General features: G+C 40.6%; 1 protein-coding gene and 1 long non-coding RNA gene across 2 annotated transcripts; both read left to right on the top strand.

Annotated features, from left to right (window-relative positions):
• Positions 1-11190: 11190 nt before the first annotated feature.
• LOC146980980 (uncharacterized) lies at positions 11191-12626 on the top strand. Its single transcript, XR_015036636.1, has 3 exons — positions 11191-11419; positions 11879-11981; positions 12545-12626. It is a non-coding gene; the product is annotated as an uncharacterized LOC146980980 (long non-coding RNA).
• A 9583-nt stretch (positions 12627-22209) lies between these two features.
• On the top strand, positions 22210-24517 carry cxcl13 (chemokine (C-X-C motif) ligand 13). Its single transcript, XM_085788093.1, has 4 exons — positions 22210-22413; positions 22873-22975; positions 23537-23617; positions 24099-24517. Exons 1-4 carry the CDS (start codon positions 22347-22349, stop codon positions 24163-24165), a joined length of 318 nt encoding a protein of 105 aa, XP_085644219.1. The 5' UTR covers positions 22210-22346; the 3' UTR covers positions 24166-24517.
• Positions 24518-25308: the final 791 nt, after the last annotated feature.

The raw sequence follows: 25308 nt of genomic DNA, 5'->3' as shown, positions 1-25308 counted from the left end.
GGGTGTGTGTGTGTGTGTGTGACACATCTGAGCGGAGGAGACCAAGCTTTGATCATGTGGACAGAAGGCTCGTCTCACTGAGGTGTTAATTGAGAAACCTCTGCCATATGTCCGAGGAGGCCGAGTGGCCGACCTGACGACGTGGAGCCGGAGCGCTGCTAAGCCTGATGTACCAACCAACGCCAGGCCGCGGCTACTGCCACCAGATCTGCTTATGTGTTAATGTAGGGGGGGGGGGAGAAGCCGAGGAATGCCTCGAACTGGTGTTTGTGGGGGACGCGCACAATGTACAGATTTAAAGCTAAGCTTTTTACAGTAAGATCAGGAGCCCCAGCAGAGATAAGTCAGTGAAATAAACAAGAGGCACGTGAGCTACCCACTCACTGAAAATCAGTCAAGTGTGACTTTGCTAAGAATCAGAACTGAAACATATCAACCAGTGCAAAACAGGAGATTCTGGAAGATAATCAATCATCTCAATCATTTTTAGGCAAACTAAAACAAAGGTGACTGGTTCACGCTCCTCACAGGTGAATATCTTTGGATATTCTTGCTCTTCTTTGACCATAAATTGAATATCTGTGACTTCTGGCCTGACCAAGCCAGCTATATGTAGACTCTGTGAACATCTAATAGATTTTATTTAAACAGTTTTATAGATTACACAAGAAAAGGTGACAACCAGATTCGTCAATACTGCAAATTATCATCAGTTGAACCCTAACACACAAAGTCGTAGCAATACGGTGTAAATATTCTTTCATGCACTGACCTCTGATTGTTGACTCTCAACACCCAGACCAATGAACACACTGACAACACACTGAAAACATAATGTCTGTATATGCTGTACCAAGGTGGCAGCACAAAACAAGACCAATGTGCTGGTTGCAGTGTCCATAACAAACTCTTTTGGCTCGACTGACAAGAAGAGCTATAGCTGAAAAGAACAAAAGCCTCTCAAAGACGGTTAACCATTGTCACTTTGATACATCAACTGCCAGTTTATTGGGCTCACTAACTATAAAGTAATGTGGTCCAATACAAAAGCCCTTTCTGGAGGAAAAAAAACAAAAAAACTCAACTTGATGTTTGTGGTGCCTTTGAGGGACGTCTCTAACATTGGTCCAAATGGGTTCAATGTGACTTGGTGTGAAGAATCAAGTGCCCTGTCAATGTACTTTACCTACATGACTAGAAAATAATAGATCATGAAGTACGAGCAAGACCTAAATTACAAAGGTATCCCATAGTTTTGTAATTTATGCTGGTTTTACACCAACATTTCCATGATTTTATGAGTTAAAACATTGAATTGTGACATATAAGTTACATAAAGCAGTACAGCCAGAAAAATAGGACATTTTTTATTACGTTATTTGTACAAATCATTTCCCACTGTGACTGTTGGAAAGATCATCAGGTCTGTTAGATCTGAAGGAATGCTTTGTTTGGTCTACTGAATGAAATCACTGTTTGCAATCTGTACTTATTATACCCAAGTGTAGAAAAATGGATTCAGGCATATGCCAAAAGTGCCACACTGGAAGCCTAAGAATTTCATTAAACCGTTGTCACAATGCTGATATTCTTCCCCTTGACATATCAATTCAGGGCTTTATCTGTAAAAAGGGAAGAAAAAAAAAAAGGTGGAAAAAGCCTCCGAGTCCAGAGAAAACAGAGAGCCCTCTATTTGACCCCGGCTCTTCACCGGGACAATAGGGACCACCATCCAGGTCTATGTCCCCACTGCTCTGACCCTTAAATGCCTCGGCTCCACCGACAGAACTACTGACAGTAAGAAAATAGGTGGTGGCATGCAAGGTTTCCTGAAGAGCAGAAGAAGAAAAGCACCTCTGCTGTATATGGTTTAGAGGTTGGACACCAGATATAAACCAACAGCAGCTTCTTTTACACTGTATTAGACATTTCAAAGTTGATGACAGTCCCTTTCAGTGGCCCATAAAGAGGCTTTTGTTAAGAGTCAAGCACTGGACTGTATTTCAAGCCATGAGGAGGAGGCAATGAAAATGAGTGTGGTGAAAGAAAGAGACTGTTGCATTCTCTTGGAAAGCTTGAGGTGAGGGTGTTTGGGACATCGCAAATCTGCGGTGAAGCCTGATTTTAAGTCTTTAATCCCAGGCCAAGATGAGTCAGTATGGATCATATAATGCATGGTGAGGGATTACCATGCGGGTCACATCACGTGAGAGAGATGGGTCACTGATGTGGTCACTGTTTGAAGAGCAAAATCCTTCCAAGAAACCTGCAGAGTAAAGATTCAAAAAGTTGCACCTTCCTCACTCAGCCTCCTTTCTCTTCCCACCACCACATTTGCATGCCTGCACTTGGAGCTCAAAGTTCAACCCCAAACATGCAGCAGCACTCTTACACCTGTGTTGCATGGAAATGCGTGCATATAGCTTACGGTCAGGTAGGGAAATAAAAAGCAAACAAACACACACACACAAATAAACAAACACCATATTACCAGACAGAGCAGATGCGACAAAGCACCATATGACTTTAAACATAATCCCTGCTTAACGAGCAGCGCTTCATGGGATTGTCTGGTCTCGTCTCTGCATGCAGGACCACCTGACCCGAGAGAGCACGCATCGAGGCCACGTACGGCACGTTCAAACTTTTTTTTTCTTATCCAAAGAGGTCAAACAAAGTGACCATGCATGCTCGCAAACGCACAAAAATACCTTTATTAGCGGCCTATCGTTCATATTTAAACAAGGGTGAATGAAGCCGGTGTTGTACCTCTTTGCTTTGCATCTATCAGATGTCCCATGCGACTGCAAAGCGTTTCACTTACCCGGCTCTCAAGTGTCCTCCCCCGGGCTCTCTTTGGACTAAAACGCAACTCCACCTCCGCTCTGCTGCTGACTCAGCCGCTTGTCCTCCTTGGGGCCAGGTAAATCGTCCGGTGAGCGTCACGACGTCAGGTAAATGTGTAGCAGCCTACACGGTAACGCTTTGGCCCCCGTCTGCAGCACCACCACCACCACTACCACTAGCAGCAGCCTCTTTGTACTTGTCTGTCCACTTCGGCAGCAGCAAGTTGTTCACCGGCGGTCATGCGCAGTCGGTGTTCAGACAACAGGCTCAGTCTGCTCTGCTCAGCGATGATATGAAGGTCAGCTAGTGCCACAGGTGTAGTGTAGCTTACCTGTCGGCGGAAGGTTGCCCTACTTTTTTCTGTCCGCCGCGCCAGCTACAAGAATATTATCCTGTTGGAAAAAGTAAAGTTAGCGTACATAAACACATAACGGCTCACACAATAAAGTTAGCCTTTTAAAAAACGATTAAATCATTAATATGTCCGGTCGGTATCTTTAAATTACTTTTGTGGTAAATATGTGAAGCTTTTGTCTAACTCTATCATCAGAAAGAACAAAAGTTTAAAACTAATGTTTACATACCGAATTAGTGGACGCATTAGCTGGATATGGTTTCCTCCGCACAAGAATATAGTTCTAGGTTGGTAACGTTGGTAACGTTCTTGAGATGAAGCTGTTGTCACTTGGCGGATTAATATCAACGTATCTCAGTCGTTGTGTGGTCTTTGACTAATTTTAACGGTCTATTTAATCTAAAATGTCTTGAAATAATTGATGTAGCCACTTGTAAAAACAGAAGTAGCTACACGTAAACTATAAAAGTAAAACTAAACAGTTGTCAATCAGAATATTAATGATGTAAATTCACAACACAGTGTGAGACGGTGCAGAGTCAAGAGCCTGGGAAATGAAGACAAGGCCGCCATCTTGTGACGGTTTGTTTTAACTGCACGAGATGGAGCTCAACAGAAAATAGTAGAGGAAGTAGAGACATCTGCTGTGGTAAGATGATGGGTTATGATAAAGAGGATGGTGATGCGATTACAAAGTATTAATGTGTAGAGCTATGTGTAGAGCTACTTTTTGGTTTCTACTCTAAACGTTGAGCTTATAATAAAATGAAGCTTTAAACGGGTGTAAAGGTTGTGTTGTGTACTAGCTTCTTCACTCATCAACACTACAACTTTAGCCATAGCCTAATTTAAAAGTGCATAGGATTTATTTCACTAACTGTTTTTAGAAGCATTGTTTTGTATGTCTGTACTAAAATCTACAGCCAGTTTAACCAAAGACGGTTTGGTTTAACTGTGGCAGCAAAAATAGCTTGCTTAGTATGTTTGTTTTTTGACATCGAGACCACAATGGACTAGATAGGCTACAGAAGAAAAAAATCACTATTCCTAGACTGGTTTAATCTGGACTTTATCTTCCCTGAGAGGCCTCTTTTAAACATGACTTCAGATCTGCAAAACTCTTATTCTATTGTTAAAAATGGAAATAAGTGAGATTTAATTTGGCATATCAGGACTATAATGTCAGAGAAGATTGAATTTAAATTAAGCCTTTCTTTAGTTGTGGTTATGACCTGTTTGAAAAAGTCAGTGAGTCAGCCTTTTTGTGTTTTCATGAGTAATGCCTTCACAGATCTGCACCAAAGAGCCTTTAGTTTGTCTGGGGAAACCAGTCCAAATTTGACACAGCATAGGTCTGGTCCAGTGTGGTATGTGGAAAAAACATGGTGAAATTAGGCTAATACTCCTTACTTCCCCCATATAGCTCTAAAGCTCTGATGTCAGCGGAGCGTGATCCTTAAAGAGCAACTGAAATTCAATGTGCACGTGTGTGTATGTCAAAGAAGGAGGCCATCATCGGTAGAAGTGGATGCTGAGCAACAACCCGTGATGGAAGTGAACAGTAAACAGCACCAGGAAATCCAAAAAAGGTAAAACAGAAGTTAGACATGGTCTACCTCTGGTTAACAATGCTATTTTCCAGGTGGGCACCATTAAGCAAACAAAGTGGAACTTTTTAAAATCACTCCAGTATTTTATAAATCATGTTAGGTACACTGAGTGGGCTGCCCGGTACAGTCAGTTAAAAAAAGGGGGGGGAAATTTCCTTTTGTTTCAGACTGTAGACAAAATGCATCTCGTGCTATTTGTGCTGATGCACAGTATACTTGTGGTTGACACCATCTGCTCAGTCTCGACAGCCTCCATCTACTGTATTTATCATGGCAGCTTTCCTGTATCTGGTGAGTCAAGAATCCTACACTATTGAGCGACTGTAACTGACAAAAACAGTGAATTACAGGATGTCAGCAGTGCACCATGGTGTTTGTGGTTGAAAGTTTCCTCAAAGGAAGATGTTAACATATAGATTAATTAGTTTCCAAGTGAGAAGAAAAATAATTGTGAGACTTGACTCTTAATCATGGAACTTCCCTGCCATCACAAATACCCACTGTTGCCAAATTGTGCACGTCTAAAAGACAACTTTCAGATATTTGGGTATAGGTTTCCATCTATCTTGGTTTTAAAGGAATGGAAGGCACTTGTTGGAAAGTTTTTATTGCACTAAAAGGTTATTAACCAATCTCTCATCTATGCTTAGGTGAGGTGATACACATATGTTTTTTGAATATTTTTTGAATATTTTATTATTCTTTTTGGGCTTTTTGTCAAAAACATAAAAGGGTGCAAAGTGCAAACAGTGTTCTCCAACTTACTCTGCTGCTAATTTTCACCTCTTTCCCTCTTGTACCATCTTTCTGACCACAGACACTGCAGACACGGCTGTCACCTGTCCAGCACAGTGTTTTTAAACAAAAACGCCTCCAGGGTGAAAGAGTGATCTGCAGTCTGGAAATAAGTTCTAAAAACACATAATCAGCAATTGATGCATTTCACAAAGTAAGGTTCCAACACTTGCTTTGCTTACAGGGGCAACAATATGTATTAGTTAAGAAATTTGAATATATATTTTTTTACTAAATACACAACAATGAACAAACTTCAATACTTGCTGAACTAAGCAGTTTACAAAGCACTTTTGTCTGTGGGCGGGCTAACCTTTCTATTCTGACATCTAAAATCGGGAAATTCAAATGCTTGCACATGTTTCCTTTGTTGATGACAGAGGGGTTTCACAAATGCTACTACAGTACCCTAATAATGCTAATAATAGATGGCAGTGTTGGTTTAGTCCGTTGACCGCCTTTCTTGGGAAGTTGTCTGTAGTCAAGCGTGATTTCTTTCTTTTTCTCAGCTGGATCGTTGCTTTTGCTTTACTTTTGCTTTACTTTTGCTCTCCGCAGCTCAGTCTCCTAAAGTTCTCCCAAAGTTTTGTTTTACCTTCAAACTAAGAAGAAGTGAAATGGAGTCTATGTCTAGTCGTTAAGTTTCTTTTTTTGTTAACATTTGGCCTCCAGTTAAGGATTACTGTCATGTGAGTGGGGACAGTCCTTAAACCTTGTAATTCTGGCAATTCACTGACATAAATAATTATGTGATTGTGCAGTTTAATTTAGGTGGTGGTTCAGTTTGAATGGCGATATGGATTGTACCTTATACTGTGGCAATGTGCAGTCTGATGCCCAAAATCCATGGCAAGGCCACCCTAACCTTAAATCTGACTATTATATAGTATAATGATAAAAAAAAGTACTGGTACTCTTAACGGTTCTTTAAAAGGAAATCTACATTATAATTTACACTTAAAAAACATTTGTGATTAACTGTCAAATCTCTCCAATCTTTTATTACTTTGAACATTTCCGATTTTCTATGTTTTGGTTGTATTCTAGTTGTGTGTGTCAGATCGATTGGATTGACCTCCAATAGCCAATAGTCAGTTATTTGCACAAAATACAAGATATAATTTTAAGATAAAAACACACACACACACACACACACACACACACACACACACACACACACACACACACACACACAGGGCCCTTTTCCACCGCTTTCTGTCAGATCTGTCTTCTAGCATTGGCCAATCAGAAGTAGAGCTAACACTTGTTTTGTCCTCATCTTCAAAAATCAGTTAATATCATTTTGTTGAATCACAAACAATGATTCAGAGCAATGAATGACCTTCAGTTGGGTATGTTTTCCACACCCAACTGAATTAACTAGAATTGAAAAATGGGAAATGAAAAATGCTGAATTTGATTAAACTGTTGCAAGAGTTGTTACAAAAGTTGTGATCCAAGGTTCTTTAAATTGAACTTTTTCTGTTCCTATACAATACTGAGTAGTACACAATTTCTTGGCGAAAACAGTCAAATATAACGAAATGAGGAATGGGAGGAGGTCAAAAAATTGAATTTGAATTTAAATTTGGTTGAAAGAGGATCAGTTCCCAAAGTCATGCTTGTAGTCATACATGAACTGCAGTTTCAGTTTTACCAAATGATTTACAAGAAAAGAAGGTGTATGTCTAAGATCCATCCATTCTCTTCCGCTTCATCTGGGTCCGGGTCGCGGGGGCAGCAGTCGGAGCAAGGATCCCCAGACTTCCCTCTCCCCAGACACTTCCTCCAGCTCTTCCGAGGGGACCCCAAGGCGTTCCGTCACTCGGCTGGCCTGGGTCTTCCTTGGGGCCTCCTCCCAGTGGGACATCCCCGGAACACCTCCCGAGGGAGGCGTCCAGGGGGCATCCGATACAGGTGCCCGAGCCACTTCAGCTGACTCATCTCGATGTGGAGGAGCAGCGGCTCTACTCCGAGCTCCTCCCGGGTGACAGAGCTCCTCACCCTATCTCTAAGGGAGCGCCCCGCCACCCTGCGGAGGAAGCTCATTTCGGCCGCTTGTATCCGGGATCCCGTTCTTTCGGTCATGACCCAGAGTTCATGACCATAGGTGAGGGTGGGAACGTAGACTGACCGGTAAATTGAGAGCTTTGACTTTCGACTCAGCTCCTTCTTCACCACGACGACCGATCCGCCTGTCAATCTCACGCTCCATCCTTCCCTCACTCGTGAACAAGACCCCAAGATACTTAAACTCCTCCACCTGAGGCAGGAACTCTCCCCCGACCTGGAGGGTGCAAACCACCTTTTTCCGGTCGAGAACCATGGCCTCGGACTTAGAGGTGCTGATTCTCATCCCAGCTGCTTCACACTCGGCTGCAAACCGCCCCAGTGCATGCTGAAGGTCCTGGCTTGAGGGAGCCAATAAGACAACATCATCCGCAAAAAGCAGAGATGAAAGCTGCCGAACCGTACCCCTTCCGGCCCTTGGCTGCGCCTAGAAATTCTGTCCATAAAAATAATGAAAGAGAATCGGTGACAAAGGGCAGCCCTGCCGGAGTCCAACACGCACCGGGAACAGGTCTGACTTATTGCCGGCCATGCGAACCAAGCTCCTGCCCCGGTCATACAGGGACCGTACAGCCCTCAGAAGAGGGCCTCCGACCCCATACTCCCGGAGCACCTCCCACAGGATGCCACGTGGGACACGGTCGAAAGCCTTCTCCAGATCCACAAAACACATGTGGACTGGTTGGGCAAACTCCCATGCACCCTCGAGCACCCTGCAGAGGGTGTAGAGCTGGTCCAGCGTTCCACGGCCAGGACGAAAACCGCATTGTTCCTCCTGAATCCGAGGTTCGACTATCGTATGATGACAATAAAAAAAAAAACCTACATGGTTCACACAGAAATAGTCAAGGTGGGAGTGCATTCGGAGCTGGAGGTCGAGTGAGTCGTTCACTAACCATAAGGTTGTTGATTTGATGCTTGACTGTCTGATTCATCGGTGTATCTGGAATAATGTGTAAGTGAATGTGGGTGAATGTGGCAGGTATGGTTGTGTGTTTTTAGTGGGCGATGGGACTAAATAATAGTCTCTTTCAGTCCATTTTAAAACAGATGAGAAAACTTTTGATAGTATGAATGAGAAATGGGATTAAGCAGGAAACTAAATATGAACACTGTGCACATAAAACCAGTTTAAGTTAATGGTTCATTGTACATTTCCGCTGTCACCAACCTGGCTGTCACATGTGTGGGTCGTCAGGGTCAGTTGAAGCCTCATTAGGAAAAGCTTGTGAAATGCTTCATTATACTGCCAGTCATTGTACCTGAAAGATTAATTTCACTTTATATATATATTCGCTTTTCAATTTAAATATTCACCTAAAAAAAGAAAAAAGAAAACCCAAGGCACTTTTATTTAAATGTGTAAAAACCTTTATTCAAAAATGGCTATTTCATATAGAAAAGAGAAAAACATAATGAAAGTGGTTTACAGCCCACACGTTTCAGCACAAAAGCCTTCCTATTCACCTATTTAAACTGGAAACTTACACTTGGTCATTAAAAACGTGTATGTATCATTCAGACTTTCACTGTCGGTGCACTGTCTCCCCCCATCTTGTGGTTTGTTCACGGGTCTCCAGTCTGATCCCAGCACAGCATTTACTGAATATGACGAAGCCAATCTAAATTTACACTTATTTTCATAAACGGGAACTCAAGTCTAAATTGGGAGGTGATAACAGTCCCCACAATTAATTATTTACCAGAAAGGATGTGGTTATCAGCCAGGGACCTCCGAGCCAAATACAGAAGTGCGGCTATGCCCAAGCTTGGTTGGGTACTCTCCAGTATCTTTACCACCATTTTCTGTTCCTGATTCTTTACCAGGTTGAATCCAGACTAATGTAACTAAGTCAGCTGCGTCTATCCTGGGCCAAAATGTCATTAAGCTTGATTTGGATTTGCCTGCAGTTTCAGTTTTTTGAAATTCCCTCATCATGACCTAATATGAAGTTTAAATGGCATAAAACCAAATGCATAACAATACATGCAATATTCTAAGATAACCGGACAGATATAAAAAGGTTTCTTATAGTACAAAACCACCTGCAGATGTCGCATAATACATTATGCTCTGTTTATTTGGTGTTATTTGTAGTCTGTCTGGTATCTATACATGACAATAAAACTGGTCTGAAATCCATTTATTTGACCGACAGTATAGTTGACATTCTTTAGCTTGAGTTCAATTGATATCATATAAACCACCGGAGGTTTTCAAAATGTCTGGATGTCAGTGAAGCTATCGACCAACTGCCTGAACAGTCTCACAGACTTTCCTTGATGTTGACTATCAGTGCTTAACAGGTTGCATGAAATTGTTATTGCTTATTTCTCATTGAAAACATAATTGGCATACACCTCCTAATGAATAGGATCAGTGTTGCTCTGTTTATTGCGTATACTGTATGCCACAATAAGCCAATGATAAATGACCTTTTTTTCGTCATTTAGACTGGGATGGCACTCTGTAGCTGATATTTACATTAACCTTTAAAGGTGTAACGTGTTACAGCAATTTAATGTTCTTTCTAAAAGTACATCAGATTTGGTGGATGGTGATGTATGTAATTTCAGAGCTGAGGCCCATCAATCAGTGATAAAAAAAAAAAAAATCTTAAGATTTTAATCTCAGCTACAACCACTGTCGTACATATTCATAAATGAGTGCTAGACAGTTACACACTCCCTGTGTGGTATTCGTATTCAAAAATAGTATGAATAATAAGTGAATATAAATGAATTGTAACACTGCATATTAATGTAAGTAATAAAAAAAAAAAAAAACAACCTGGCAGACGGGCCAATAAAATAGGCTGATCCAAATTAAAGGGATAGTTCAACATTTTGGCAAATTGGCCCATTGCCATAATTGCTATAGTCATAGCAGTAGGTTCGTTACCTTTAATTGTAGGTGTAAGCTATTTTCAGTACGGCGGAGCGCAGCAGCTGGCTGCTCAGAGCTACGCTATGGAGGCTAACGGAATTTCTTGGTTTCCCTCATTAAACTCATCAAATACAAAATCCCAAAACTCCACAGCGCTTTTGTAGACAAGTTGTGACCTGCACAACCACCACGCTATGAGATAATGACGGAACGATACGAAACGGAGCCGTTTTCGAGGTAAATTCATACAAAACCGCAGATGCGCGTTGCGTTCAGGGACAGTTTTTCAGCAAGCAGTCTCCGTATTTAGCCTGTATTTACCTCGAAAACGGCTCCGTTTCGTATCGTTCCGTCATTATCTCATAGCGTGGTGGTTGTGCAGGTCACAACTTGTCTACAAAAGCGCTGTGGAGTTTTGGGATGTTGAATTTGATGAGTTTAATGAGGGAAACCAAGAAATTCCCTTAGCCTCCATAGCATAGCTCTGAGCAGCCAGCTGCTGCGCTCCGCCGTACTGAAAATAGCTTACACCTACAATTAAAGGTAACGAACCTACTGCTATGACTATAGCGATTATGGCAATGGGCCAATTTGCCAAAATGTTGAACTATCCCTTTAAGCTCATTCAGCAGAAACCCCCCTGAAAAAAAAAACACATTTTGCTGTGTCAAGAATGGAAAGTAAAGTTGTATTTCCTTATTTGCTGCTTTATAAACCCAGACTCTACTCCATTCACTCTCACTTCATTCTCACATCCTCATTGGTGCCAAAAGATCAAAACAACCGCTATGATGCTGATACCACTGCTGCTCCTGGCTGCTCTGACTCTCTGCTGCTGCATTACCTTGCTCCATGGTAAGAAACTTTTCTCTCTATCTCTCTTTTTAAATAGCTTTTTCTTTTTAAATTTACAGCTGATTTTATTTTCAATTCAGTTGTCCAATTCCAAGCAGTTTAGTATTTTTGTAATTTGAGCAGCCAAAATGAGTGGAACAATAATATATCGTCTGCATACAGTGACATTTTACTAATGTTTAAATGGGACAACAAAAAGTACCTGTCCTAATTTTAGACACTTTATGTTTCTTTTATTCACCTTCATTAATGTTTGAACATTTTTATTTATCATTGCATAAAATATTGAGAAAATTTAAAACTTTTTCTTTTTTCCTGGAGCTCTCAACAATGTTTCTTTATCACTCTGACCCGAAGTCTGTATTTATATCAACCAATGACTCATTTTGAGATGTGGTTGAAAAGATACCAAGCTTTTGACAATTAAAATACCTTTTACCTTCTCATTTTGTTTTACAGGGTGTAAATGCATAAAGACGGCGACTCATCGTATCCCTGTTCAGGCCATCAAGAAAATTGAGATGATTCCTATTTCAGGACAGTGTCGCTGGACTGAAATCATGTAAGTAGTGTACTGATAAAAGAAAAACTCTTAAATTTCTGTTAATGTACTGGTACAGGAAGTAGCTTCATCCTCTCCAAATAAAAACAGCAATAACAGAAAGTTTGGTAAGAAATATTTTAAGTAAAGTAAAAGGTAAAAGGCAGTTTGAAGTGAACAATTTGTACAGATATACCTCATGTTTTCTGAAATCGACGATTCTGACGACATCTACATAGAATCTCTTAAGTTTTGACCTCCAAACAGATGATAGTAGAAAGCACAATATATTCCTCTGTGTAAAGTGGCAAACATTTGAAATATTTATGTTAACACAAACACATTAAAGCATCAATTTGACATGAGCCAAGCTACATAATCGCCTCTTGATGCCAGGTGGACCAAAGGCACTCAAAGCGAAAGTGAGAGTAAAGGAGTTCAAGTACAATATTGCACAAAAATGGAAAAGTTATCAGCGTGGACATCAACTTACACTTCTACCGACTGAGTTTTGTTATTGTTGTCACTGCTCAGATGGATTTAATCCAATGTCTCCAATGTCTTTCTCTCTCCCACTACCACAGAGTCACCAGGAGGAATGGCGCCAGAATTTGTGTGAATACATCAGCGATATGGGTCCAAACCATGCTCACTGAACTGCAAAGGTAACGACATGCCTTGTGTTCTTGTGAAACAAATCTCTTACAAATCAAAGCACTTTTCTATTGGTGGTCATGGAGATGTAGTTATTCTGTTTTGTGTGTTTTTGCCTTTGGTTTCAATATATTTTTAAAAGCATTTCCAACTAATTCTGATCAGTGAAACACTTTAAAGTAGAGCTAAAAGCCGTAAAAGTCCTACCTCCTGCCATGTCAGTGGGTTTACTGACTGGTATGTTGTTGTGTCCAAAGGAAGGGTTGTGTCAGAGGAAGAGCTCTCTCTTGTGTTCAGCCTCATTTATTGTGATAACGGTAATAAACAATTTCGCACTTCATGTGTTCTGTTTATGTAACCACTCCGATATTGTGTCATCCCTCATCACCATATACTGTAGCTATATAAACTACTGTATCTGATGCATTAATCTGACTCATTCAATATGATTTATCATTCATTCTTATTCTCTCTTTTTGTTTTAAATTACAGGAAAAGTGAGGGCCGCAATGAAACCACTCTGCCGCAGACTGCTTCCACAACCGCCAACATCTTCTGATCACATTTCGTGGCGACATCTGATGTAGCGATGGCTCCATTAGAGTTAACGAGGCTGTGAATGAACTGGTTGCATAGCTGAGCTACTGTCCAACATGAAAAAAGCCAAACATTTTATTCCATTTAACACCTTATGCTGTAGAGTTTTCTTCAATCCATCGACCTGATGATAGTAACTACTGCATAGTTGATGCTTTCTTATATACTTGAAGTCTTGACATCAATAATTACAAGCAAAAAAAAAGTTGAATTGTGTTATAGTTTTTCCATTTTATTATCAAAAGCTGTAATTCTGTATAATTCCTTCTTGTAACTTTGAAAAAAAGACATTGTGAAGATGTTTATGACATTTCAAATGGTGCTGTCGACATTGCTCATGTGCTTGTGCATTTTTGTGTGTTTTTATTTTTTATATAAAAGAAATAAAGCACAGACAAAGAGACTCTTTAAAAAGTGACATGTTTATTGCCTACAGGAGGTGAGGTGGGGGGTGGGGGGGGGGGGGAGTGTGTGGGGGATTGGGGGGTGTGGAGCAATGATAACAGGCGCTGTTGAGCATGTTTGGTTTCAACTGAGGTTCAACTGCTCACAGATCAGATACAGACACTGCAGCCTTTGTAGAAGTCCATCACTTGGTTCATACAGACGATGGTTCAGTTCGCAGCTTCTGGTTCAAACACCAGGATGTTTGGGAAGCACTTAGATTTGTTTGATTATTTCAAGATATTGATGGTGGTGCAACTTCCTTTCTTTTGGTAATGATCTTAATACAATCCTGAACAGTGTTGTGATACAGTATAAGTCCAAAAACAGCTGATACCAAATAATTATTTTCCATTTTTATAAAGATTTTAATCTCTTTCTTATTTATGTACTTGTTATTTGTTTTGTTTTTTTAACCCTCTGGGCTTGAACCTGGCCATTTGTGGCCACCCTGTTTTCTTTTTGTTGATCATTTCCATCTGTGTTAAAGCAAATGGAACGAAACTCCCCAAGGGTCTGGACATTTGTCTGAATTTAAATTTTCGATCATCAGAACTTCAAATATATCAATAATATTCTGTTAAGATACAATCCTCCCGTTTGACTCTATCGTGGCCATTTGTGGCCAATTGAAACCCATTAAAACCACATGTTTTCATCCCTTGTTATTTCCAGTATAGAATTATCCAAATTAGGTAAAATGGGTATCGTTCCAAACTAGAGACTTGAAATTTATGGTTTTTAATGTTTTTTGTAAAATTTTCCCAGTAACCCTTTTTTGGCCAGGGGAACAAATTAATGTAATATTTTTATTTCACCACTAGGGGTCGCTAGTGACATATGTCCTACAAAGGAGCAAATGAATGACACAAATTTGACATGTATGTGATCCTGAGGATGTCTAATGATGATATTTGTTGTTGCCTAAAAAAAAAATGTGTGTGTGTGTTTGTATGTGTGTGTGTTTTTTTAGATATCAAATCACACATAAGAATTGTTGCAGTTCAGTTACAGTGAATTCCGTCTCCCAGTAATTCCTTGTTATTTCCAGTATAGAATCATGCAAACTAGGTAAATTGGGTGTCATTCTAAACTAGAGACTTGAAATTTATGGGTTTTAATGTTTTTTGTCAGATTTTGCCTATGGCCCATTTTGGGGAACGCTCACAATTTCATGTAATATTCTAGTTTGCCACTAGGGGTCAAAAAATGCATATGTGCTACAAAAGAGCCAATAAATTACACAATTGTGACAAATGAGTGATTTTGAAGATGTCTGATGATGATAGTCATTGCAACCTTTAAAAAAAAATGTGTGTACGTGCATGTGTTTTTGTGTGTGTGTGTATGTGTGTGTGTTTTTTGAGCACAAATTAGTGGTGTTGCAGTGAATTGAGTCTCCCCAATAATCCCTTGTTATTCCCAGTATAAAATTATACAAAGTAGGCAAAATGGGTTTCATTCTAAACTAGAGACTTGAAATTTATGGTTTTTAATGTTTTTTGTCAGATTATGCCAGTGGCCAATTTCCGGCCATGGGAGCAATTTCATGTAATATTCTAGTCTCCCCATAGGGATCATAGGTGGCAAAGGAGCAAATGAATGACACAATTTTGACATATGAGTGATCTTGAGGATGCCTGAGGATGATATGGGATATTGTATTTAAAAAAAATGTGTGCGTGTGTGCGTGTGTGTGTGTGTTTCTGTAGAGCATTTTTTCAATGTAATTTATAGGGGCTAAGTGTGATTTTTGATGTAATTTGCTTACCTACAAAAAACTAAAAATACAGAATAATAAATGTTACTGTGATTCTGATATATATCCAAGACTCTACTACCACAAATACAAGAAAGCCCATTGGCATTTAGAATACAGACTACAGTGTGTTATTTGTATACCAAAAAATGCATTGTGTGAGCAAATTGGCATTTGAAGGGTTAAAAAATTAAAAAAATAATGGTAATTTAATATGTATGGCAAGAACAGATATTAATTAAAAACTTTATGCAGTTAAAGTCGAAAAAAATTAAAATTATAAAAAATTACAGCCTTTTCCGTAGGTGGCCATTTTTGGCCACGAACAGGCTAAACGGGAGTTTTTATATAATTTGCTTACTGACAAAAAACTAAAAATGCAGAATTTTCACTGTTATTGTGATTCTGTTATATATCCAAGACTCTACTACCACAAATACAAGAAAGCCCATTGGCATTTAGAATACAGACTACAGTGTGTTAATTTGTTTTACCAAAAGTGCATCATGTAAGCAAACTGGCAATTAAGGGGTTAAAACATTAAAATGTAATGATTATTTTATATGAATGGCAAGAACGTAAGTTAATTAAAAACATTATGCAGTGAAAGTTTGAAAAAAAATTAAAATTCCCAAAAATTACAGCCTTTTCCGTAGGTGGCCATTTTTGGCCACGAACAGGCTAAACGGGAGTTTTTATGTAATTTGCCTCCTCCCAGTGGGACATCCCCGGAACACCTCCCGAGGGAGGCGTCCAGGGGGCATCCGATACAGGTGCCCGAGCCACTTCAGCTGACTCATCTCGATGTGGAGGAGCAGCGGCTCTACTCCGAGCTCCTCCCGGGTGACAGAGCTCCTCACCCTGTCTCTAAGGGAGCGCCCCACCGCCCTGCGGAGGAAGCTCATTTCGGCCGCTTGTATCCGGGATCCCGTTCTTTCGGTCATGACCCAGAGTTCATGACCATAGGTGAGGGTGGGAACGTAGACTGACCGGTAAATTGAGAGCTTTGCCTTTCGACTCAGCTCCTTCTTCACCACGACGACCGATCCGCCTGTCAATCTCACGCTCCATCCTTCCCTCACTCGTGAACAAGACCCCAAGATACTTAAACTCCTCCACCTGAGGCAGGAACTCTCCCCCGACCTGGAGGGTGCAAACCACCTTTTTCCGGTCGAGAACCATGTCCTCGGACTTAAGGCCCTTTCACACCGGAGACGTATTTTTCGCGCGAATAATTCGAGCATCAATATTTTTTTTCGAACCCCTGTTTTCATCACGGGTCCTTTCACACCGACCGCGAATGTGTCGCGGCGAAAATGCGACATAATTTTTTTTCGTCGTGCGGTCGATTTTTCCGAGCTTTCGCCCCGCGAATAAACGCATCAACCAATCATGTGCCGTGAAAAGGAGGTACGTCACAGCCCCCACGTCAGAACACAGACAGCTGTTTCCCATAACAGACGGTGGCCTCCACAGTCTCTCACAGGAAAAATAAGTTGTTTCACCATCTTTGCTCTGATCTCTGCCAGTCAGCCTCCACCTGCTGTCTCTCTGGGCACGTACACACACACAGACACACGCACGCGCACACACACACACGCACATGCACACGCGCACACGGACATGCGGGCGCATGGACACGTGCTTGGCCGCTAATGTAAACAATAAATAACCTGTGTCTCGGAGGAGAGAGGAAGAGGAGGAGGAGAGAGGAGGAGGAGGAGAGGAAGAGGAGGAGGAGAGAGGAGGAGGAGGAGAGGAGAGGAGGAGGAGAAATAGCAATAGTGTGTTCATATCAGATATTGATCAGTGATCAGACAGTGAGCTGCTGCTGTGTTGAGTGAAGTTGGTAACAAGACGACAGCGGCATAACGTAGTGAATACATGAGGGATAATTAACAGATTAAAGACATGACGTGGAGGCGAGGAACCTCCCGTCGCAAAGCGAAACTTTGGAATTTAATTGTCGCATCGTCGCATATTCGCGTCGCCGCCGGTGTGAATGGTTTTGATGCGAAATATTTGGCCGCGAATATTTCGCAATTTCGTGTCGTTTATTCGTTACGTCCGCGGTGTGAAAGGGCCTTAAGAGGTGCTGATTCTCATCCCAGCTGCTTCACACTCGGCTGCAAACCGCCCCAGTGCATGCTGAAGGTCCTGGCTTGAGGGAGCCAATAAGACAACATCATCCGCAAAAAGCAGAGATGAAAGCTGCCGAACCGTACCCCTTCCGGCCCTTGGCTGCGCCTAGAAATTCTGTCCATAAAAATAATGAAAGAGAATCTGTGACAAAGGGCAGCCCTGCCGGAGTCCAACACGCACCGGGAACAGGTCTGACTTATTGCCGGCCATGCGAACCAAGCTCCTGCTCCGATCGTACAGGGACCGTACAGCCCTCAGCAGAGGGCCTCCGACCCCATACTCCCGGAGCACCTCCCACAGGATGCCACGTGGGACACGGTCGAAAGCCTTCTCCAGATCCACAAAACACATGTGGACTGGTTGGGCAAACTCCCATGCGCCCTCGAGCACCCTGCAGAGGGTGTAGAGCTGGTCCAGCATTCCACGGCCAGGACGAAAACCGCATTGTTCCTCCTGAATCCGAGGTTCGACTATCGTATGATGACAATAAAAAAAAAAACCTACATGGTTCACACAGAAATAGTCAAGGTGGGAGTGCATTCGGAGCTGGAGGTCGAGTGGGTCGTTCACTAACCATAAGGTTGTTGATTTGATGCTTGACTGTCTGATTCATCGGTGTATCTGGAATAATGTGTAAGTGAATGTGGCAGGTATGGTTGTGTGTTTTTAGTGGACGATGGGACTAAATAATAGTCTCTTTCAGTCCATTTTAAAACAGATGAGAAAACTTTTGATAGTATGAATGAGAAATGGGATTAAGCAGGAAACAAAATATGAACACTGTGCACATAAAACCAGTTTAAGTTAATGGTTCATTGTACATTTCCTCTGTCACCAACCTGGCTGTCACATGTGTGGGTCGTCAGGGTCAGTTGAAGCCTCATTAGGAAAAGCTTGTGAAATGCTTCATTATACTGTCAGTCATTGTACCTGAAAGATTAATTTCACTATATATTCGCTTTTCAATTTAAATATTCACCTAAAAAAAAAGAAAAGAAAACCCAAGGCACTCTTATTTAAATGTGTAAAAGCCTTTATTCAAACATGGCTATTTCATATAGAAAAGAGAAAAACATAATGAAAGTGGTTAACAGCCCACACGTTTCACCTATTTAAACTGGAAATACACTTTGTCATTAAAAACGTGTATCATTCATTCTTATTCCCTCTCTGTCGGTGCACTGTCTCCCCCCATCTTGTGGTTTGTTCACGGGTCTCCAGTCTGATCCCAGCACAGCATTTACTGAATATGACGAAGCCAATCTAAATTTACACTTATTTTCATAAACGGGAACTCAAGTCTAAATTGGGAGGTGATAACAGTCCCCACAATTAATTATTTACCAGAAAGGATGTGGTAATCAGCCAGGGACCTCCGAGCCAAATACAGAAGTGCGGCTATGCCCAAGCTTGGTTGGGTACTCTCCAGTATCTTTACCACCATTTTCTGTTCCTGATTCTTTACCAGGTTGAATCCAGACTAATGTATCTAAGTCAGCTGCGTCTATCCTGGGCCAAAATGTCATTAAGCTTGATTTGGATTTGCCTGCAGTTTCAGTTTTTTGAAATTCCCTCATCATGACCTAATATGAAGTTTAAATGGCATAAAACCAAATGCATAACATGGAATATTCTAAGATAACCAGACAGATATAAAAAAGTTTCTTATAGTAGTACAAAACCACCTGCAGATGTCGTATATAATACATTCTGCTCTGTTTATTTGGTGTTATTTGTAGTCTGTCTGGTATCTATACATGACAATAAAACTGGTCTGAAATCCATTTATTTGACCGACAGTATAGTTGACATTCTTTAGCTTGAGTTCAATTGACCCTTTGTCAAGGCCCCGCCCCCCACGGTTACTGTTGCTAGGTTGGACAAACAATGGTCACGGAAGGGTTAACTCCCATTGGAAACCATTGAAAATTAGGAAGATTTAAATTGCTAGTAAGGGAAATTTGAATTAACTTACATATCAGAAAAATGGTGTCCGTGATAGAAGACAGACGTGGCTAAAGAGCGATTGAACGGGCATTACCCGACTTTTCCGAAAAATGGGGAAAAATCATTGTTTTGGTCACTCACTAGCTAGTAGCTAACGGCGCTAGCTAACGTTAGCTACAAGCTAATCTCCGCCGATCTCCCGTTTCTCCTCGTAAAACTTCACAAAGTTAAAAAGACATTAGTGGCGGTAATGTTACGTTTGCTAGATAACTTTGAAGGTATTAGATCTTCTCTGTCTATGAACACGACCAGAGAGTGGACTAGAGAATGAATGAGCTTAGAATTTAGCACAGTACAGCCAGGGAAAACGGGCTCACTTCTCATGAGGACTGCACACAACAACAACAACAAACAAAACTTTGCAGTTAACCCCTGACCTATGCCTACAGCTCCCCCTAGTGGACCACCCCCAAACCCTATTATTAAGCTCAATTAAATACGTAACAGAAGCTTAAAGTAATATTATATGTTAGGCTAAGTATGTTTATTGATGTCTTGTGTTTAGGGAATGGGATAAAAATGACTCCAATACGTTCCAGATATTGTGAGTCGCTATTGCAGGAACCCCAGACACACATTTTAACCATATTGAAAAATTATAAAGAAGTTTTTGCCCAAAAGTTGCTGTCTACCTATCTTGTTTCATAGGGTTTCATTCCAGGGTTGTCCAACCTTAGAATGTTGCGCAACACGTGACATGGGGAGAAGCGCTCTGATTGGTGGAACAGCAGACCAATCAGAAGGCCAACAAAGGGTCAATTGATATCATACCGGAGGTTTTCAAAATGTCTGGATGTCAGTGAAGCTATCGACCAACTGCCTGAACAGTCTCACAGACTTTCCTTGATGTTGACTATCAGTGCTTAACAGGTTGCATGAAATTGTTATTGCTTATTTCTCATTGAAAACACAATTGGTATACACCTCCTAATGAATAGGATCAGTGTTGCTCTGTTTATTGCGTATAGCCTACTGTATGCCACAATAAGCCAATGATAAATGACCTTTTTTTCGTCATTTAGACTGGGATGGCACTCTGTAGCTGATGTTTACATTAACCTTTAAAGGTGTAACGTGTTACAGCAATTTAATGTTCTTTCTAAAAGTACATCAGATTTGGTGAATGGTGATGTATGTCATTTCAGAGCTGAGGCCCATCAATCAGTGATAAAAAAAAAAAAAAAATCTTAAAGGTGTACAGAAATGGCCGTTTGTCCCGTTTGTCGCGCCGAGTTGTCACGAGCTGCAACACGAGTTTACCCGAGTAAGGAAAATGAATTTGATTGGTCGTTATCGAGCGGGCGGGATATTCAAAGTTTGGGGCGAGCCCGAGCTCCGTGTGTGTGCGCGTGTCTCAGACGTTTGAATGACGGATTACGGATCCAATATCAGTGGCTAGTGAATCGTGTACAGGCTGACGTATAATCCGTGCGCCTGCATTATCCAATACGAAAAAAAAAAAATACACTAAAATACACACTTTCATCACGGATTTACTCAAAAATAGAATTTTGCACAAAGTTTGGCCTACATCGTCTGATAGATGAGTTATTACACTAATTTTATGACCCAGAGTGGGCTCAAATTCAATTTTCTTTTCTGTACACCTTTAAGATTTTAACCTCAGCTACAACCACTGTCGTACATATTCATAAATGAGTGCTAGACAGTTACACACTCCCTGTGTGGTATTCGTATTCAAAAATAGTATGAATAATAAGTGAATATAAATGAATTACTGCATATTAATGTAAGTAATTAAAGCAGAACTATGCAGGTCGGCCGGAAATAGCTCGCTCCTTCGTTGATTTCTCTTTTTTTCCCTCTCCGGAGCTCCCCCACAGTTCTGGTAGGCACATGTCACTGTCGTAAAAAAAAAAAAAAAAAAACTCGCCGCAGGCCACCTCCTCCACCCCCCCTACACGTGCTTGTGTTTACTGCTGTTTGCTAAGCCCTGCTAACACCGAGCTAACGCTAACACGGAGCTAATGCTAACACGGAGCTAATGCTAACGCTAACACCGAGCTAACGCTATGCTAACACGGAGCTAACGCTAACACGGCGCTAACGCTAATACAGCCACACACAGGCACAAAGACACAGACATACACACACAGGAATAAAGGTTCCAAAACGCGAAGGTGTGTGTGTGTGTGTCATGATGTATTACATTATCTTATAAAAGACCCATGGTGTGTGTATCTGTGTTAGCATTAGCTCCCTGTTAGCCACAAGCTGAACTTCATCAGTAAACATTTCATGTTTCCATGGTTTCCTCCGACTTTCCCAACTCAAACCAATCACGATTCGTGACATGCATGACGTCATCTGCGTTCTTATCTCGTACTGCCGTAAGGCAGTTTCTCGCGATAGTTCTATCCATTGACGAGATTTGTAACACCGAGACGGACGACTGATCTTGCAAGTGCGGTTTTCAGCCAGTGGGGGGGTGAGCGCATTGGCCTAGACCCCATTCACTTCATAACAGGTCACTCAACCATCACAGTGACTCTGAGCCACAATAATTACAGCCCAAATCCTGCATAGTTCTGCTTTAAAAAAAAAAAAAAAAAACCTGCCAGACGGGCCAATAAAATAGGCTGATCCAAATTAAGCTCATTCAGCAGAAACCCTCCTGAAAAAAAAAACACATTCTGCTGTGTCAAGAATGGAAAGTAAAGTTGTATTTCCTTATTTGCTGCTTTATAAACCCAGACTCTACTCCATTCACTCTCACTTCATTCTCACATCCTCATTGGTGCCAAAAGATCAAAACAACCGCTATGATGCTGAAACCACTGCTGCTCCTGGCTGCTCTGACTCTCTGTTGCTGCATTACCTCGCTCCATGGTAAGAAACTTTTCTCTCTATCTCTCTTTTTAAATAGCTTTTTCTTTTTAAATTTACAGCTGATTTTATTTTCAATTCAGTTGTCCAATTCCAAGCAGTTTAGTATTTTCGTAATCTGAGCAGCCAAAATGAGTGGAACAATAATATATCGTCTGCATACAGTGACATTTTACTAATGTTTAAATGGGACAACAAAAAGTACCTGTCCTAATTTTAGACACTTTATGTTTCTTTTATTCACCTTCATTAATATTTGAACATTTTTATTTATCGTTGCATAAAATATTGAGAAAATTTAAAACTTTTTCTTTTTTCCTGGAGATCTCAACAATGTTTCTTTATCACTCTGACCCCAAGTCTGTATTTATATCAACCAATGACTCATTTTGAGATGTGGTTGAAAAGATACCAAGCTTTTGACAATTAAAATACCTTTTACCTTCTCATTTTGTTTTACAGGGTGTAAATGCATAAAGACGGCGACTCATCGTATCCCTGTTCAGGCCATCAAGAAAATTGAGATGATTCCTATTTCAGGACAGTGTCGCTGGACTGAAATCATGTAAGTAGTGTACTGATAAAAGAAAAACTCTTAAATTTCTGTTAATGTACTGGTACAGGAAGTAGCTTCATCCTCTCCAAGTAAAAACAGCAATAACAGAAAGTTTGGTAAGAAATATTTTAAGTAAAGTAAAAGGTAAAAGGCAGTTTGAAGTGAACAATTTGTACAGATATACCTCATGTTTTCTGAAATCGACGATTCTGACGACATCTACATAGAATCTCTAAAGTTTTGACCTCCAAACAGATGATAGTAGAAAGCACAATATATTCCTCTGTGTAAAGTGGCAAACATTTGAAATATTTATGTTAACACAAACACATTAAAGCATCAATTTGACATGAGCCAAGTTACATAATCGCCTCTTGATGCCAGGTGGACCAAAGGCACTCAAAGCGAAAGTGAGAGTAAAGGAGTTCAAGTACAATATTGCACAAAAATGGAAAAGTTATCAGCGTGGACATCAACCTACACTTCTACCGACTGAGTTTTGTTATTGTTCACTGCTCAGATGGATTTAATCCAATGTCTCCAATGTCTTTCTCTCTCCCACTACCACAGAGTCACCAGGAGGAATGGCGCCAGAATTTGTGTGAATCCATCAGCGATGTGGGTCCAAACCATGCTCACTGAACTGCAAAGGTAACGACATGCCTTGTGTTGTTGTGAAACAAATCTCTTACAAATCAAAGCACTTTTCTATTGGTGGTCATGGAGATGTAGTTATTCTGTTTTGTGTGTTTTTGCCTTTGGTTTCAATATATTTTTAAAAGCATTTCCAACTAATTCTGATCAGTGAAACACTTTAAAGTAGAGCTAAAAGCCGTAAAAGTCCTACCTTCTGCCATGTCAGTGGGTTTACTGACTGGTATGTTGTTGTGTCCAAAGGAAGGGCTGTGTCAGAGGAAGAGCTCTCTCTTGTGTTCAGCCTCATTTATTGTGATAACGGTAATAAACAATTTCGCACTTCATGTGTTCTGTTTATGTAACCACTCCGATATTGTGTCATCCCTCATCACCATATACTGTAGCTATATAAACTACTGTATCTGATGCATTAATCTGACTCATTCAATATGATTTATCATTCATTCTTATTCTCTCTTTTTGTTTTAAATTACAGGAAAAGTGAGGACCGCAATGAAACCACTCTGCCGCAGACTGCTTCCACAACCGCCAACATCTTCTGATCACATTTCGTGGCGACATCTGATGTAGCGATGGCTCCATTAGAGTTAATGAGGCTGTGAATGAACTGGTTGCATAGCTGAGCTACTGTCCAACATGAAAAAAGCCAAACATTTTATTCCATTTAACACCTTATGCTGTAGAGTTTTCTTCAATCCATCGACCTGATGATAGTAACTGCATAGTTGATGCTTTCTTATATAGTTGAAGTCTTGACATCAATAATTACAAGCAAAAAAAAAGTTTAATTGTGTTATAGTTTTTCCATTTTATTATCAAAAGCTGTAATTCTGTATAATTCCTTCTTGTAACTTTGGAAAAAAAGACATTGTGAAGATGTTTATGACATTTCAAATGGTGCTGTCGACATTGCTCATGTGCTTGTGCATTTTTATGTGTTTTTATTTTTTATATAAAAGAAATAAAGCACAGACAAAGAGACTCTTTAAAAAGTGACATGTTTATTGCCTACAGGAGGTGAGGGGGGGGGAGTGTGTGGGGGATTGGGGGGTGTGGAGCAATGATAACAGGCGCTGTTGAGCATGTTTGGTTTCAACTGAGGTTCAACTGCTCACAGATCAGATACAGACACCGCAGCCTTTGTAGAAGTCCATCACTTGGTTCATACAGACGATGGTTCAGTTCGCAGCTCCTGGTTCAAACAGCAGGATGTTTGGGAAGCACTTAGATTCGTTTGATTATTTCAAGATATTGATGGTGTTGCAACTTCCTTTCTTTTGGTAATGATCTTAATACAATCCTGAACAGTGTTGTGAAGTCCAAAAACAGCTGATACCAAATAATTATTTTCCATTTTTATAAAGATTTTAATCTCTTTCTTATTTATGTACTTGTTCTTTGTTTTGTTTTTTTAAGAGAAGGCCATAGACATTATTAAGTAAACTTTCAAAACACTCCATGCCCAATGATGACACAACTTCACTTTCATTTATTGGACTGCAATGTGCAGCAGTAACTCTAAGCTTGCGAAACAAAAGTGAAAAGGACGTCTACAAAGGCTGCATCTGCACTTTTTTTTTCTTTCACAACAACGCCACCTACGCCAGAATAAAACTTCCACTCGTCCTCGTGGGGCTAACAGCAACTGGTGTCACTGCCATATTCAGCTTTTTTTTGACATTTAA

This window comes from Trachurus japonicus, chromosome 9 (genome assembly GCF_045865225.1).
Source record: "Trachurus japonicus isolate A0001 chromosome 9, Traja_1.0".
Taxonomy (NCBI): Eukaryota; Metazoa; Chordata; class Actinopteri; order Carangiformes; family Carangidae; genus Trachurus; species Trachurus japonicus.
This window is presented reverse-complemented; position numbering and strand designations above follow the sequence as displayed.